General features: G+C 35.7%; 1 protein-coding gene across 3 annotated transcripts in view; it reads right to left on the bottom strand.

Moving 5' to 3' along the window:
• Positions 1 to 18,943, bottom strand: part of LOC110031427 (sterol 3-beta-glucosyltransferase UGT80A2-like) — a 70,140-nt gene that overhangs the window by 35,561 nt on the left and 15,636 nt on the right. For 2 of the 3 annotated variants that reach the window (XM_020734610.1, XM_020734612.1), the window contains exons 3-5: positions 18,459 to 18,701; positions 16,255 to 16,366; positions 15,960 to 16,130 (exon numbers count right to left, since the gene is read on the bottom strand). In XM_020734610.1, the coding sequence (XP_020590269.1) occupies positions 15,960 to 16,130; positions 16,255 to 16,366; positions 18,459 to 18,701 (526 nt within the window). The remainder of the gene's footprint in view (positions 1 to 15,959; positions 16,131 to 16,254; positions 16,367 to 18,458; positions 18,702 to 18,943) is intronic. The other variant, XM_020734611.1, reaches the window with a different exon arrangement.

Below are 18,943 nucleotides of genomic sequence, written 5' to 3' on the forward strand. Positions count from 1 at the left end.
ATTTTTGTTTTTTTTTTTTTTTTTTTTTTTTGCAATTTATCTAAATTCCCTACAAAGTATATTGTGCTTTATGAACTAACCATGCAGCGGTAGCATAAGCGCAGGTACGCATTTTATTTTATGCACTGCAGTTCATTTATTTACTACACGGTACTTTCTTACATGCAGCCATTTAGTTTACATACAAAACCAAAACATTGAAACATACCTGGTAGAACCTTAGACCTTAGAACTGTTGTTTCAACAAAGAACTTGGAGCATATGCCGTGAGCAGTGTGTCGAGGACCTGCAGAAGGATATTTTCAAGAGATCAAACAAGTCTACAACAGCAAACCTCTCCTTAGAATTAAACAATAACAACCCGTAAAACTTTGAAGTAGCTCGCCCAGTGCAATGTAAATCCTTATACCCTTTTTAAGTCTCTGTACAACTATGTTGTGCAGCGTAAGTCCTAACTCACATTAGGTTCTAAGGTTATCGTGTGGTACGGCGTAAACCCTTCTATCTCTGCGAGCTATTTACATAATCGGATATCATGTAAATGTAAGCACCAAATAATAAAATTGACAGTATTAAACACTTAAATAACATCGTCTCCAAAACTCAGCCACACATAGGATAGTCTGGGAAGTCAATGAGGTTTTGCCCAGGATCTGTGACATCCCCTATTCTTTTCCTTCTTTTGGACTTCACAAAATAACTGTTCCTATTTGAGTTACTGCCACATGATTTTTTACGTTCTATCGTGAAAACCTAAACTTTGAATTCTTGAAAACTAATACCTTTGATCATCATCAAGAGTTTTCTCAAGTGACCCCCGTCATTTGGAGGTAATTAACTATAGGGGTTTGCCTCTATAAAGAAGTCTCTATAGGAAACTTGGAATTCAGGTAAAGTAAACCCTACTTAATCTTTATATTAGGTAGAGAAGCTTGTCGGTCACACATAAAAAGTTTGCAGACCAAACGGATGTCAAAAATCTCTTAATTTGTAGGATTTGGTTTATCGTCGATGTATACACTTATCTTTCGGGAAGGTGTAGTATTCACCACAATATCAGACACGATTATGCAAAAAATTAAACAAATGAGATTCATTTGATCTCATTTTTTGAAAATTAAAACATACTACTTTCAAAACCAAATTATATACCTCTTATATTAAATTAAATTTCAAAACTATTTTCAATTTTCATAAATAAAAAAAAATGTTTGACAAATTTTGACGACTCCATTGGGGACGAGTTCCTCTCTCCATTTTGATTAGAAGGTTTTGTCTTCATACATCGATAGTGTGTCAATGTCCCCCATGGACCAAACTACCATTCTTCCGTTGGCATGGCTCGCTCATTTCTTTCTTGCGCAGGTATAGTCAACTCTTTTGGACTCAGGAGTCATCTGTTTAAACATCCTTAAACAGATGGGCTATAGAATCTTTAGGGTTTAGTGTGGGTTGGACCTCTAATAGGTGTGGTAGATTAGGAGTGATCTATCTAAGTCTGATGCGAAGCCAACCCCCTCCAAATCTCAAACCGGAAAGCCCGATGCGAAGCCAACCCCCTCCAAATCTCAAACCGGGTCCTACGCTTCATTCCTATTCGATCTTGAATTGTGGTGAACGAGTTAACACTAAAATTTCACTCTCACAATCTTCCATTTAAACTCCAAACAAAACGAAAGTGAAACAAATCACAAAATTTGGAACAAAATTCACATGAATAAATTTCAAAGGATACCTAGTTCAAAAGACAAGTGTGTTAATTTGAGTACTTTCGTTGAAATTACAAGACATTGAAAGTCACTGACATCCGGAAAATTTTCAAATGATGAGGACAATGTCTTCACCAAAGTTGATATTTTCTTTTGCCACCAAAATGGAGTTTGTTGTTAGCAAGAGCGAGCTGCCTGACTTGGCGGTCATTAAATGGAAAAGATTCAACGATATTGAAGCCAAACTTGGGAATGTTGCTGTTGCAATAATGAAACCTGAAACGGACAAGTCCGTCTAGCCTGTGGTGGAGTTCAATCTGAAATCTACTAAGAAATTCCCCCCTCTGAAGAAGGTGTTGATTGAAAAGAATTCTGCTGTTACTGTAAACTCTGCCACTAGGAGTGTAAGCACTGCTCCCAAGACTATTTCTACTTCTGTCACTGGATTCACCGTTACTACATCAACTGTTCCAATAAACAAAGGGAAGGAGATTTTAGACGAAGAAGTGTCAGTCGATGCTTTTGCCCCGTCGTTTTCCATATTCGAGATTTGGTCCAATTCAAAGTTCGTGCAACTGACCAAAACATAGGAAATGAGGCGCAACCAGAAAATTCTAAGGGCCAAAAAGACGAAAGCCACAGAGTTGGCTACTACTGACACCGCCCTCCAACTGGATGAGATAGGATTACATGATACATCACCTCTACTCATAAGGAGTAGGTTTCACCAGTTGCCTGCTACCTCCGGAGAGGACTCTCCATAATAGTTCAAAGCCAACGACGACATTCAAAGAGAAATTTGAGAGAGTAACAACGGCGGATAAAGTCAAGCAGTCAGTATAGATTTAGGTCGAGCAGCCTCAACAGATCTACCAGCATCTGCAACAGTACAACCAGCAATATCTGCAGCAATACGATCTACAAAATGGCCAACAATACAACCAACAGCACAGTCAACAGTCATCCTAGCATAGGCTACGCCAGATGGATGAAAGACAGGGTCCATCTGCGACCAAGTAGTTGAACAAAGTATATTCTTTCAGAAAAATTGTAGCAAAGATGTTCCAGGATTTGATTAAAAATCTTAAATTCGATTACGAGAGCCAAAGAGATCAGAGGAAATCAATAAGAAAGACCATCCCAACTACTGCCCCTACCACAGATTGTTCGAACACACTATGGAGAACTGTATCAGCTTCAAAGAAAGGCTTAAAAAAAATTTTAAAAAACGAGAACATAATAATTCCAAAGGAGTATTTGACAGAACTTGAAAGATGTTCCAACAATATGATTTTAGTTGATTCAATTGTTCCAACTGACTTCTACACAATTGCACCAGCGATCAACAAAAGAGGTGAAGCTCATCAAAAAACTCCAATTGACCTTAAAGTTGTCAAACGAAGGTCAGTCGGGGCTACGTTGGAAAGGCTTCGAGTCGACATTGCACGGTTGTGTGAAGAACAAAGAAAGGATGCGGGTGATGAACCCTACGATCTGTCAGATTATGCGATAGAGGAATTCGCAAAAATTAACATTGTTGAGGTCAGAGCCACCTTATCCTCGTGTGATGCTCCTTTACCCACTAAGGAGAACGCCGTGGATGAGTTGTAAAGAGTCATTCAACAGCGTGATGAACAGATCAACCAGATGAAGAAATAACTAAAAGAAGAGATGATCAAGGATAGTCACAGTCACCACAAATGACAGCTCCAGAACAAGTCAGCCAAAAATTGTTCATATTACAAACGAAAAAAAATAGTTTACTTCTACTGACAAATACCAACAACAGAAGAAGGATTCAGTCCAGAGCATAATACCAGAAGAAGACATTAAGCATGGTGGAACAACAGGTGAGAGAAGTCCTGACTCAATCAAAAGGAGAGGCATTGATTCTAAAGGGTAGACCTTATCCCGAAGAATTTGATGATGTCCAGTACCCCAAGGGTTTCGTACCACTGTCATTCAAAATATTTGATGGAACGGGAAACCTCCAACAACATGTTGCACACTTCTGAGCAAATTGTTGCAACGCGAGGGATAGTGATGTGTTGTTGTGTCGTCAATTTGTGAGTAGTCTTTCAGGAATGATTTTTGATTGGTATGTCGAACTACCCAATGACTTAGTGAAAACATTTGCAGAATTGGAAGACCTCTTTGTTAAGAGGTTTGCTAGAGTTAAATACCATATCACCGTCGGTGATCTCGTGGTGGAGCGACAGAAGCCAACCGAAATATTGATGGACAACATTCTGCGATGGAGAAATTTGAGCATGAAGTGTGGGCCACAACTCCAAGAGCAGCACAGTCGAAATCCTTCTAAAAAGCATCTATGGTCCAGTGGGTTTCTTACTCAAATGATTCACCATCAAGACATTCGAGAAGCTGCTTAGCAAAGTTGAGAATCTTCAAGAAGAAGCTAAGCAACTTGAGTTTTTTGAGAAAGCTGAGAAGCTAGAGCCATTGAAGACATCTGAGAAGAAATCTGAAAAGAAATCTAGGGCAGTAGCAGTGGTTGATAGGGGCAAGCAACCCTTGCAGATACAAGTCGAACAGTCTCAACAGATCTACCAACATCCTCGACAGAATGGTCAGCAATCGTTTTAACAGAGGTCTTATCAAACAGATGAAGTGAAACTCCGAAGATAAAGAATCGTTTGAACTAAATGTATACTTTCAAGATGAGACAGTCGAACAAATGTTTCAGAATTTAATAAAGAAATTTGAGTTCAAACTCTCTGAATCGACGAAACCAGACGAAGTTGATGAAAGAGATCATCCGAGGTACTGCCCATATCACAGGCTGATCGGATACACCATAAAAGATTGTTTCACTTGTAAAGATTGGCTTGAGGAGAACTTCAATAACAAGAGAATAGGGATTGCAAAAGAATTTTTTAAAAGAACCTGAAAAAGGTTCTATCAATATGATTTCGGTCGATCCCAGTGTTCCGTTTGACTCCGATGCAGCCGACAAAGGACAGAATGTCTCTTGATTACTATTGTACTACTTTTGTTATCGAAAGAGATGTTAGTTGTATCAATGTTTATCTGTCTTTTTCCTCCCACAGCAATAAAATAAAGAAAAAACTTGCTTTTCAGAACTGTTCAATGTTTGGAAAGCACGGTTAACAAAACATTCAAAGTTCATAAATAGGACAATCAAGAAAGGAGTAATTCAAGATAAAAATTTAAGCATTGTGACAAAAACTATGATTTCGGGAGAAAATGAAATTAATGCCCTAATAATTGGGTCCTTCACTTTAAAGATTTTGGATTGGGTCCTAAGTAAATTTCAGAATAAAATAGTGTGATTATAATACGAGTAATCGACTAAGGATATCACGGGTTTTTTTAATTGTCGACCAAGTGACTTGGTCCTGACTTCAATTGGACTATAATGTCTCATAATTCATATTGAGGAATATTTTGGGAATGACTAATTAAGAGAGATTGGATATTCAAGAAATTTTTAAAAAAAATATGCTCTATCAGATATAGTAACTCCCAAAAAATAAAAGTCAGATATAGTAACTCCCAAAAAATAAAAGGAGCAAAAGAGAATGATACAAAAAAAAATTATGTGAAAATTGACTTGGAAAAAAAAAACTTGAGGTGGGCACAAAATAAAAAATTAGTGTCTAAGCTTAGATATTCAAAAATCCTTAAATGTGCTTAATTCTCAGCAAAAAAAAAGGGGGATAACAAATCAAAGAGAAAAGATGAATTATGTGAAGGTCTCTTTTAGAAGAAGCTAATTTAATTCATCTATAATTTGCACAATGGTGTATGCATCCGCTCTATTCTTGAATATAAAAACCAATTGAACCTTTCTCCACTCATTAGACATCTATTTATTTGGATGATGAGGAAAGAGAGAGAGAGAGAGAGTAAATGAGAAGTGTACAAATCACCTAAAGGCAACCAACGAAATCACCCCAAAACAATGCATAAATCCTTCATACCAACAAGTGTCTCACCAAATTCCTAAGTAGCATGTTTGTAGACTATAGCATAACCAAAATAACATCCAATTATGCATGATTAGGCTACATGCTAAATCCAAAAGCTTACTTTTGTTCCGGAATTTTAAAATGTGGCAATTTCATTCCACTTGGAGATATAAATTGATAAAGAAAGGATGACAACCACAATGAAGCTACAAAGTTGCAGCCTTTCGAGTTGTAACGTCCTTAGAAGTAGCATATCTTTATGTGTACTTGAAAGAATATACTTCCGATAGTACCTTAAAGAATAAGTTATTTTTATACGTCTTCAATCAATGGATAATACCGTGACGTCCTTAGAAGTAGCATATCTTTATGTGCACTTGAAAGAATATAGTTCCGATAGTACCTTAAAGAATGAGTTATTTTTATACGTCTTCAATCAATGGATAATACCTGGAGAAGTACTATGCATTTTGATGTTTTAAAAACAAAACTTTGTTCTTAGAAACACGGATGTCGCACCTGTCTAAAACTGGGTCCAAATCTTAAAACAAATGCAACAAAATAAAATTCAATGTCAAATAAATTTCAACATCAAAATGAAATGAAACACAGCACTGAGCCAAATAAGCAAAACGATAAAAATCAAAATTTTGAACATCCCTTCAAATTTCGACTTGGTCAACTTAAGCCTTCTCGACCTATCACCAGTGTCATTTCTCTCGGCCCGAAGTTTCTTCCCACAGGAACTCTGGGTCCTATTACTCGTGTGAATGGGGCTTGGTTGGTTCTAAGGAACCACATCTTTTATCGCATAGACATTTTCTTCGGTAGCCTCTTGAGATTGATTTAAGTCTCCGACATTCTTTCCCAATGTGACTGACTTTATCCTAGATTTGGCGTAATTTCTTTAACGGTTGTTATTTCTCGGCTAGATCTAATTCAGATGTCATGTCCCCGACGATTGTCCAAGCTGGTATAGTTTCTCTGCACTGCATAAACATCTACAGGTATTCTCCACATTGCATAAATTTTCACAAATTCCACAAAAACTTCCACAAAATTCAATGTCAACACTACAAATCTATGCACAAACATTTCAACAAAATTCTACACTGCATAAATTCCTACATGTATTTTTCACAACTCTCCTAAATTCAACAAGTTCCATAAGAATTTTACAAATTTCGAATGCAAATCTCCGAGGATCGGTGTGAGCTCCCCTAGATGGATTTAAAAGCATCTGATTCCTTCAATGAATGTTAATACTTCCTACTCCTCTTTGTCTCTTAGGTTGGATGTAAAGTCCCCTTAAATGGAGGTTAAGATTTTTCTTCCTAATGTGGCCTACAAATGCAAATTCCCGAGGATCGGTGTGAGTTCCCCTATACGGATATTAAACAAATGCAAATTCTCGAGGATCGGTGTGAGTTCCCCTATACGGATATTAAGGCTTTTGATTCCTTCAAATTTCAATTTTCCGAGAATCGGTGTGAGGCTCCCTATAAGGATGTTAAGGCTTTTGATTCTTTCAAAATTCAAATCTTCGAGGATCGGTGTGAGGCCACCTATACAGATGTTAAGGCTTTTGATTCTTTCAAATTCAAATTCCCAAGAATCGGTGTGAGTCCCCCTATACGGATGTTAAGACTTCCGATTACTTCAAATTTCAATTTCTTGAGGATCAGTGTGAGACCCCCTATATGGATGTTAAGGCTTCCTATTCCTTCAAATTCAAATTTCAGGACCGATGCATGGATTCTGATTCCTTTAACTTCCACACATATTCTGCAACTCTCCATAAATTCTCATAAATTACACAGTTCATAAACTCCCATAAATTTCCCGCAACACACAAATCCTACAAATCTTCCACAAGAAAAAACAAAAAAAACAAATCAACTTCCGAAGATAGGAGTAAGACCCCCTTTGATGGATGTTAAGGCTTCTGATTTCTTCAAATTCAAATTTCGGGGTCAATGCAGGGATTCCGACTCATTCAAATTTCCACAACACAAGATCAAACATTCTGCATTTAACATTATTTTCTTTTAGCTACTTGTTACTACTGTTTGCTGAATGGATTTGTTCTAGGCCAAATGCTTCTCGCGATTGAATAAAAAAAAGAGAGAAATAAAAGAAGAGGAAGGAAGAGAAAGAATGTTCATGCCGATTTTTTTTTTAAAATTTGTTTGCTAGTATTTAAAGACATAGCTTCCCTATTTTATGTTTCTTTTTTTTAGTTAAAGAAAAAAAGGGAAAGTTCCTATGCTTCTTGCTTTGCATGCTTGTTCATAAAAAAAGAGGAATAGAAAAGAAAGGAGAGTAATGTTTGGTGGAATTTGTATTTGCAAGAACTTGCGCTTAGATTGATATTTATGAGCTTTCTTTTGCTCTCTACTTGTTCTTTAGTTAAATAATTTTCAAAGCACAATTAAGGTCACAATCTAGTTTACATTTTGGCAAGTTTAAAAAGTTGCGGTGCCTTATTTTTGAAATATCTGAAAGCTCCCATATTCAACTTGAAAAATTCACAAATGCTTTGGTGTTTCACTTTTAAAAAATCTGAGAGCCTTTTATGTTTGTTTACAAAGCTTGGAAAGTTGCGGTGTCGTACCGGTGTCGTACTCTTGAAAAGGTGTCGTATTCTTGAAAAATCTTAAAATTCTCATGTTCAAGTTGCAAAGTTTATAAATGCTTTGGTCTTTTACATTTGAAAAATCTAAAACTTTTCAAACTCTATTTAGAAAGTTTGGGGAGAGTGGCAATGCTTTACTTTTACAAAACCTGGAAGCTTTAAGTGTTTTATTTGAAAATTTTTGAAAGTTTACAAATGCTTTGGTGCTTTACATTTGAAATTTCTAAAACTTTTCAAACTCTATTTGGAAAGTTTAGGAGAGCGGCAATATTGTACTTTTGCAAAACCTGGAAGCTTTAAGTGTTTTATTTAGAAAATTTGGAAAGTTTATAAATGTTTTGGTGCTTTACATTTGAAAAATCTGAAACTTTTCAAACTTTATTTGCAAAGTTTAGGAGATTGACAATGCTTTATTTTTACAAAACCTGGAAGCTTTAAGTGTTTTATTTGAAAATTTTGAAAAGTTTCAATGTTTTACGTTTGCAAAAGTATAAAACTTTTCATGTTCTATTTGGAAAGTTTGTTCTCTTAAGCATGAAATGTTGAGCATGTGTAGCATAGTTGTGGTCTTTTTTTTTCTCGCTTGTTTCTTTTTCCTTAAGTTATTGAAGGGACTTGCATAACTTTTGTGGTTAATTCGTCCACCATTTTTTTTGGAAACGTTAAAATGCCGCATTTTTTTTGGTAAAATTTGAAAATATAACAGTTTTGATTTTTGAAGATTTGAAAGTTATTGGAGCTTCTTCCTTTTTTAAAATTTGAATTGTTCCATTGGGGTCTTCTTTTAAACACTAAATTTGAAGTCCCAAAATGTTACTTTTAAATCATTTTAAAAGTTATATTTATATTGCCTTGAAAACTTCAAATACTCTTTTTGAATCTGATTTGCTTGATGTTTCGAGGGATGATTTGATTATTAATTTTTGAAAGAATTAAAACATTTTTAGACTGATTCACTTGTGGTTTTGTTCCTGGTTTTGCTGATTTTGTTTAAGTGGGTCAGCCTCCTCCGCTTATTTGGTTTTGTTTTCATTTTTCTTGTCAATGGTTAAGTTAAAAAATGAGAATTTCTGATTTAATTATTTCAGAATTGATTCATGCCTTTAAAAAAAAGGGAGTAATCAGAGGGGAAGGGTACTAAAAGAAAAACAATGATAATTAGTCTGTTGAGATGAATGAAACTCAAGGGGAAATAGCATAGCAAATCATTCACCTTTTTTGTTACATAATAAGGATAAAATTGTAATTGTGAGAATTGTTGAGAATTAGGAGAAAAAGCTTAAATGATTCAAGAGTTAGGTGTCTGAATTGAAAGATCAGTAGGCTATCAATTAGGACCTCTAAGCATTGGCTAGACTTAAGCTCAATTGTTTTTTAATAGGGATTAAAGCACAATTCATGAACCTTTTGGCAAAATTATAGGTTTATCCCCTAGGTCTTAAGAGCATGATAGTGAGGTAAGTTTGATCTAAAGATGTTCGAGTATTAGTTGAAAAATACTTAATTGAAGATAGAACATTTTAAAACACTTGAAGCTCAAGTTAAAGTGTAGGCTTCCTAGATTTTAGGAGCACGCCCTAGATGAGAGTTCATTACCTAATTTTCAAATGGATATTAAAGCTAGGCATCTGACCTAATTCATAAGATAGTTAAAGCAATAGAGAGGATCTGCACCAAGTAGTGATTCATGATTGATTTAATTAAGTCAAATAGCGAAATTCTCGTCATAACTTAACTTAAAATGAAACTCAGAGGATCTGCACCAAGCAGTGATTCATGACTGATTTAATTAAGTCAAATAGTAAAATTCTCGTCATAACTTAACTTAAAATGAAACTCAATGCACCGGGATTTGAGCTTGAACATTACACTCAAATCCTCCTGGCAATTGGAGACATTTGTTAATGTCACATATGGATCACCCGACTAGAATAAGTCTAAGGTCTAGGTGACCAGGACGATAGCGACATAGTTTATATGTACTTAAACGAGAGATACGAAGTGAGATTATTAGAATAGTATCACCTACCTCAAGGACATTCAATAAAGGGAGAGGATAAAAACCGATGATACTATTCGCCAACTCTTGGTGAAATTGTTGCCCCTGATACTCTTAAATGTCCAATAGTCCTAGCCTGATTAGAGTAATTAGCATGTTGACTGCACTGTTTTACATAATATTTACAACAATAAAAATAAAATTTCTTTTGTCTATTAAAGTGAACACTACATGTAAGTCTGAACAACAGCTTTTGAATATAAAAATCAAAGAATTTTGATAAAACTTACAAAGGTCTACGGCAGAGGTTAAGGACTGTCTTCCGTAAATTATCTAGTTGGTAGCTCTTACCCAAGGCTGGGAAGCACACAGTATAGCTCTAAGTCCCCACCTTTACTGATATTTTATACCTAGTCTTAGTCTTTCGTATGTGACCACGGGTTATGCTTTGCCTGTTCATGTTTTGTTACGACTCGTTTTGTTGCTTTTCACACTACAGTTCCAGCTTTCTTCCTTTTTTTTTGCAATTTATTTAAATTCATTGCAAATTATATTATATTTTATGAACTAGCCATGCAACAGTAGCAGAAGCCCGGGTATGCATTATTATGCACTGCAGTTTCTTTATTTACTACACGGTATTTTCTTACCTGCATTCATCTACTTTACAGACAAAACCAAAATATTGAAACATACCTGGTAGAATATGTTGAACCATAGACCTTAGGACTGCTGTTTCAACAAGTAGCTTGGAGCATACGCCATGAGCGACGTGTTGAGGACCTGCAAAGGGACATCTTCGAGAGATCCAACAAGTCTACAACAACAAACCTCTCATTAGAATTAAACAATAATCCATAGGACTTCGAGATAGCTCGTCCGGTGCGACGTAAATCCTCATACCCTCTTTAGGCCCCTACACAAACATGTTGTGCAACGTAAGTCTTAACTTGTCTTAGGTTCCGAGGTTGTCGTATGGTACGACGTAAACCCTCATATCTCTGTGTGTTATTTGCATAATCATATATTATGCAAATAAAAGTCCTAAATAATAAAATTGACAGTATTAAACACCTAAATAACATCGTCTCCAAAAGCCAGCTACGCATTAGGATAATCCGAGAAGTCACTGAGATTTCGACTCAGGATCTGTGGCACCCCCTAACATTTTCCTTTTTTTGGACACCTAAAAATATTTTTTCTTATTTGAGTTACTTCCACTTGCTTTTCCACGTCCTATCGTGAAAATCTAAACTCAGGATCTGTGGCACCCCCTAACCTTTTCCTTTTTTTGGACACCTAAAAATATTTTTTCCTATTTGAGTTACTCCCACTTGCTTTTCCACGTCCTATCGTGAAAATCTAAACTTTGAATTCTCGAAGACTGACACCTCTAATCATCATTGAGAGTTTTCTCAAGTGACCCCCGTCATTTAGGATGTAATTAACTATAGAAGCTTGCCTCCATAGGAAACTTGGAATCCAGATAAAATAAACTCTATTTAATCCCTATATTAATTTCTTCTAGATGGAGGAGGCAATTTTCACACCTCGTTATCGCTCCACGCCAGTCCCACAGGGTTAGAGGAGCTTCGACCTCATCAATCAAAGCTTTGTCTCCCCATAGTACAGAGTCAGGTCGGACACATTGAAGGTAGCAAAAATGTTGTAATCTCTTGGTAAGTCTTGTAGGTATCCATTTTCATTTAACACACCCTGAGCTAGAGATGCACATAATAGTAGATTCTCACAAAGTAACACTAGAACCATAAAGTTTGTCATTCGACTCTTCCACTCATACTTGGTTGGGCACATAGGATAAAAAAAATTGTCTGGAGGAACTAACTCTGAACCGAAATCTATGTCATATTGGTCAAGTCTCAATAGCAACCACTCTAGAAGGCCAATTTTTCTTCTCTGGAAAGACCTTGTAAGATGTTCTTTCCCATAGCTCCTAAAACGATTTTCAATGCTATGATTCATCCCTAATGTTTGACCATTTGTCGGTGGCTATATTGTTGAACTAAATTTAATACGCAAATGACTTCCCTTATACTTCCAAATATAGCTCAAATGTTTATCAACTCTGACATGTTGTACCTTCCTTAATAAAGGCAACTCAATAGGCAGACTATATATCTAAAAATTTTGAAATTCCCTTATCTAGGGTTTCTATGTATCTGTAGTCGGTTTCTGAAATTCATGACCCTCTTGCACAACCAATGTTACTCCTGCTGGAGTTTCTCTCATGGGCTCAACTTGAATGACGTACATCTCTCCCTCATTAGTTGGAAGCTACTGCTCTTTCAAGCGCTCGTCTTCTTCAGTGTCTACTATGTTATTGTCTATTTCTTCAAATGCTCCCTGCTAAGTGGAATAGACCGTACTCTTTTTTAGACAATGTGATGTACTTTGCCCAAAATTGTAGCACTTAACGCACTTTCTGCCTGAGACAGATTTATGAATGTTGGTTGGCTCCGCCCGTCTCCACTCTAAATTAGCTTTTCCTATGGCGGGATCAACTTAGACATTCGATTGGGTGTACTCTTGTTTCTTGACCCTATGATTAAATTTTGTTAGTAAGATGCGGCGGTCACCCTGTGTTGTTGTCTCGAGAACATGTCATGTTTATAATGAATAGGTAGGTATTTGCTTTGCATATTTCGTTTCATCTAAGACTAAAAAGTGATTTTTTTCCCTTTCCGTTGGCGCAGGTGCTTCAAATTTTCTCATCACAGCAACAGACTCTTCTTTAACTTGGTGGCGACTAGATTTACCATTATGTCTGATGAGACGTCCTAGCATTCAAAGACATGTTACATTGCTTGGAGCCACTCAAAAAATTTGTCTGGATTCATCTGGTCATCAAAATGTGTTTAAGTCACCCAGCAATCCAAAATTTTAGCTTCTCTGATATTCCATGCAAATCTCCAGAGTATTGATTCTTCATCACTAGAAATTACTCTGTGGAAGGGATTCACTTCATCTTTTGATCTGACAAATCACGATGTGACTACGGGTGGCCCTTCAGGAGTGTCACTTCTCAAAAGCAGCAAGCCTTTATTGCATTTGGAAGAATTCTCTAGAAAGTTCATAAACATCACTTTGCAGATTTCTTTTAAGTGATATTGTGTCATTTCCTCCCGATCTGAATTTTAACAAATTTCTCCTCGGTGGCATAGTTGGGATTTAGGTTTGGAGGTGTGGAAGAGTATGTAGGGATGGTTTGAGTGGAAAAGAGATGAAAAAATACTTGGTAGTGGGATTATTGGATAGCCCTAAAATAGAACTAGGGTTAGACTAGCTCTAATGCTAAATGATAATGTAGTTAACGAACAACGAGAAAAATGAATATTATTACTAAAATAAAATAGGAAATTACAACCAAACACAATAAGAAGTTCGAAATTGCAACAAAAGACGGAAAAAACTCCACTAAGGTTGGATCAAGAGGTGGAGGTGGTGGTTGGCGAGGGTTTGGAAGGTGGCGGGATAGTGGATGAGGAAGTTAACCAGCAAAAAACAACAAGGTTGTGGTTTCCAATGGTTTGGGCTACAAGCAAGCAGTGGAACTCGATGCAAAAGGGCTGTCCAAAGCTGTGAACAGTCCGGAACAACAAAAACAAGGAGCGTCCAAGTTAGGCAACACCAAAGATGTGAAAAGTCCGGAACAACAAAAACAAGGAGCGTCCAAGTTAGGGTGCAGGTAGTAGGGTTTTAAAAGAGCCGAGCTTGAGAGAGCTCAGGCTTGACTTGTGTTTGGCTCATTTGAAATTCATTCTGTTTGAAATTAGCCCGTGTTCGATATTGCTTGTGAACATTGTCTTCGTGATCGGTTCGATTACATATTCTTATTCACCTTCAGCTCGAAATTGGTTTGTTTAAATTAATTAGAAAAATAGATGTAGGGTGTTTGATTAAAATTTGCAACATTCCTACATAATAAATGTCATAGAATCACATGAACACACGAGTAGAGGGTGATTTAAACTTAGATGTAAATATTTATAATATATTATTATATAAATAATGTATATAATTTTTTGATTTCGAGTCCAAACATGTCGAACACGATTGAACAAAAGATTATCTTCAACTCATTTGTAATTTGAGCTTAAAAAAACTATTTGTACTTAGCTCGCTTACTTAATGAATGATTCGAACATGAGTTGCTTAATGAGTCGAACACGAGCTGTCCGCAAACAATAAGCTTTTCTGACAGCCCTAGCTAGTAGTAAAGGGGAAACTAAAAGATGGCAGCAATTGAGAAAGGGTATGCGCGAAAGTTCAGAAAGTAGCATCAAGGTGGAAGGGAAGAAACAATGGCTGGGAAGGCCGAAAATGGTAAGAACAACTCCTTATTGTTCTAGATGGTGACAACAGACAAAGAAGCAGATGGCAACAGTTGGAAGGCAGAAAACTGCAACAACAACAACAACAATAACAACAAAGCCTTAATCCTACTACGTGGGGTCGGCTACATGAATCATTTTTCTCCATCGTGTCCTATTTAGTTTCATATTTTCCTTTAGTTCTAAAAAATTAAGATCATTTTTTTATACAATAAGCCCAAGTCTTCCTAGGTCTACCTCTGTCTTTCTTAACATAAGTCGAATCTAAAACATCTGCTCTCCTAATCGGATCATCAGATAGTCGACGTTTAATGTGACCAAACCATCTAAGACGATCTCTAATTTTTTCCGTCACTGCAGAAAGGAAAAATAAAGACAGCTATTTCAAGTACCTGCAGCAAAGGAGGGCGACAAGGAGCAATGTGGGAAGGATGTAGAAGGGTAGAGAAAAGATAATCACCACCACGGGAGCAAAATACAGGCGAAGCACCACTTGACCCTTGGAAATAGCCCTATAAGGGAAAAACGGAGATGTCGACGACTGCCACGACATAAAACTCATGAAAACTAAATTCTAAACATCCTAAAAGCAAATATAAGGTACTAGAAAAACTAGGAATACGTGGCAATTGTTGGCAACTCTGAGTCAATTCCTAGATTGGTTTGGTCCAGGTGGAGACGTGGCAATTGTTGCTCCTTGTTACCGCTTTGAATAATTAAATGAAAAGAATTGTAATATTATGATGCCACATGGAATAATACGACTTGATCCAACAATAATTTCCTCTCATACACGTTGAGGACGAAATGACCTTTTCAAAAGGGAGTAATATTAGATCGGCACCTACGACGCTATCCGCCAAATTTTATGTTAGGTGGAAGACTAAAAGGGTAATTTTGTCATTTATTAGTTATTATTTTGGAGTATAAATAAGACTTAATATGTTTAGGGTTAGGGTATGTGTGATTATTGTCTTGAACCTTCAGGTTAGAGTTTGGGAGAGATTGTCTACCTCTCGAATTGTAGATGTTTATCTTTTATATATTCGGGATTGTATCGTTTTGATTTACTGCCGGCAGAAATGCATCTATTGTTTTTGTCCTAATTCCTCCAGAAACTTGTGTCATTCCTATCATTATGGTGGTGTTTTTAATGTGATGTCAATGATTTAAGTGGTATGCATGTAAATATGAATGTTTAGTTGTTAGATATGTAAGTACATAAGAACCGTGTTATGTATGTAAATGTCCCTCTATGTATATATATATATATATATATATATATGGATTATAAATTGATTGCATTGCTCTTACCATATGCCGGCGGATTAGCAATAATTGCATCAGCTTTGAAAGGAATGCCGGAATCCACATCTGGATTGCTGCAGGCTGCAAGTAAGGAAAAAATAATTTCCCTGATTTGCTTTCTTTGAACTGGAATCTCAGAGGGTGCAGAAGGTAGGAATCCTTTATTCTTAACCATGTCTGAGCAAATAAATAAATAAATATATTTAATAAATGTCACATGACGGTTCCAATAATCTTTTATTAATCATCACTGCCTATGCTAAAAGATTAAAAAAGAAAAAACAAACAAAAGTGTACGCACATTCAGCGAGAACCTTTGGGTCTCCTCCAAGGGGGAAAAACTCCAGACCAGCAGTCAAAACAAACTCTTTGAAATTTGCATGTGTTGCTAGTCTAACACGATGGCCATAATCCTGATTAGAAGAAAAAAGAGACGTTATTTTATTGCTCAATTTCAACTCTCTGGTAAAAGTAAAACCACAACTGAAAAGACTAAAGGCTTGTCTCAAATAAATTTTTTTTTTCTTTTGTTTTTTAAAATATGTTTGTTATGTTTATTAGATGTTATGATTTTTGTTTTTTTTTAAATAACATGTTTTTAAAAATACTTGGAATAATATTTAAATATTTCGAGTGTTCTAAAAAAACAATTATATCTTCATCAAACATAACAAACAGGTTTTGTTTCAAACCAAAACATATATATAACAAAATAAAAAAAAATAGAAAGCATAAAACAAAAGTGATCCCAAAGAGCCTCTAAAGGAGGAGCCAAATTAATGTCATAGCCATAAAAATGCAAAGGGTAAACTTGCTCAAACAAATAATAATCCATTTCACACACCAGTCAATGAAACAAGTTTATCATGGATCAAGCCTCTAAAACTGCTTACATTTAGCAATTTTGGGTCATTTCAGATAATAACACTACCAAACTAGCACTTCGGCTATCGCCTCCATCATCAGTCAAAAATGCAGTAATCCTAGCGGAGTTCACGGAACTCACGCTGCCAACTTCAGCTAATCTTGTGTGAATTTTGATCTTTGACTTAAGAAACCAAGTAGTAGTTCGTTTTGCTCAAAAGAAAAAAAAAAGAATGCGAAGAAAAAGGAAATCAGTAATTGAAATATAGTCTACCAATGTTTTGGTTTTGTGCAAAATAAATGTAAAATATATGTTTGGTTTGAAGTAGATATCACTTGACGGCAGCATCCAGCAGGTGAAATGCAAAAGCAGCCAGAGATGGTGGGGGGCAGCAGTTGCTGGTAGTGCGGACGTCGGGCAGTAGTGACATGTATTTCAAAATCAGCAAAGACAGACAAGTTTTAAATTAACCAAAATTGAACTAAAATATGAGTTTTGAATTCACTAAAAGTTCACACTATAGTTCTTTCTCATCCAACAAAATACAAAAACTTTGAAAATCCCCACGTTCTTTTTGCAGTACCCTGGTAATGAAGGCAATTAAACAGCCCCTAAATAAGTAACAACACAACCAAGCTAAATGAAGCTTTTACTCAGTTTTCAACGCTAAACAAATATGAAAAATCACATTTTTCAATTCAGTTCTTCTCTAGTTGAATATTGCCGGGCATTTTTATGCAGTTTCAAAGGGATTCTCTCAATAATAAATGGCAGCGGAAAAAAGAAATTTAATTTTTATTAGTCACATACCAGCAATTCCTGAGCAGGCAGAAAGAAAAAAAAATAAATGAGCGCATACAATAACGAAATAAGTCAGATAAAAATAGCCAATTGTCACACAATTGTTATAGCAATTTGTAACAATGAGTGTAAACATTAAAAATCTTGTCTTACAAAGTTGTTTTTTTTTTGCAAACTTAAAAATCTGAAATATTCACAGTTTGAACTTTACACAAATAGGAATTTCAGGCTCTAAAAATTTCATCAAAATACAATAAAAGTCGAAGAAGAGTAGATACATAAAACTACTGCTGCCACTCTCACGTTTGAATGAAAAAGCCTTGGAGATGAACTTAAGTTGATCCGATAATAAAATAAATCTCCACTAAATATGTGATAGCTCAAAGGACATCTTGTAGAAGAGCATGCAATTATATGGCCAGATTGTGGAGAGAAGAAGATAAGATTTTGTTAATATATTAACAGAAAATGATGTACAGCAACTTATTTGAATTTTGGCGAGAAATAGCAATAGTTTGATGGGGCATTTACATACATAGCACAAAATTCTTATGTATTACATATCTCATACATAAACTTTCATATTTACTCACAAAACACTAATATCTTTAATATCACATCAAGAATAGTACCATTACCACATTTTAGATGTAAATTACACCTTTTCATGGATGGGCTTAAAGCACCAAAGTACCATGTATAAAAATATGAAAATTTAGGTGTGAAATATGTCAAGACATAAGAATTGTGTGTTACTTGCGTAAAATTCCCAAAATAAAAATAAATGAGCAGCACAAGATAAAAAAATAGCAACTTAAAATCAAAATAAAAAAAATCACCTGTAAACGTTTACCAATAGCAACAAATGGCTGCACATCTCCTCTCGTGCCCACAATAAGAATAACTATTTGCAGAGGTGGCATATATTGATTGTCACAAGGGATAGTAAATTCCTCATCAACAGTTTCATAATGAACATCTTCGGAGTCGGGATCATGAGATGGAGGCTCAATATTACTTGGGATTTCAACTAACACAGATCCATCATCTCTGACAGTAGCTATCCGTTTTAGCATCCTAAGCTACAAAGTTTGCAAAAACTAAAAACAAATTAAAGGTATAACTTTTTTGTAGCACACAAATGAGATTTAACGAGAAGGTAAGTTTCGAAAATGCAACGTTGAGGAGTAAATAACAAACACTACCTGCTTAAACAAAGGGGCACTTGCATACATACCACATTATTCTTATGTATTTACATAAATAACACCTAAACATTCATATTTTCTTGCATATCACTCAAATCCTTAATATCACATCAAAA

Source organism: Phalaenopsis equestris, unplaced genomic scaffold (genome assembly GCF_001263595.1).
Source record: "Phalaenopsis equestris unplaced genomic scaffold, ASM126359v1 Scaffold000813, whole genome shotgun sequence".
Lineage (NCBI taxonomy): Eukaryota > Viridiplantae > Streptophyta > Magnoliopsida > Asparagales > Orchidaceae > Phalaenopsis > Phalaenopsis equestris.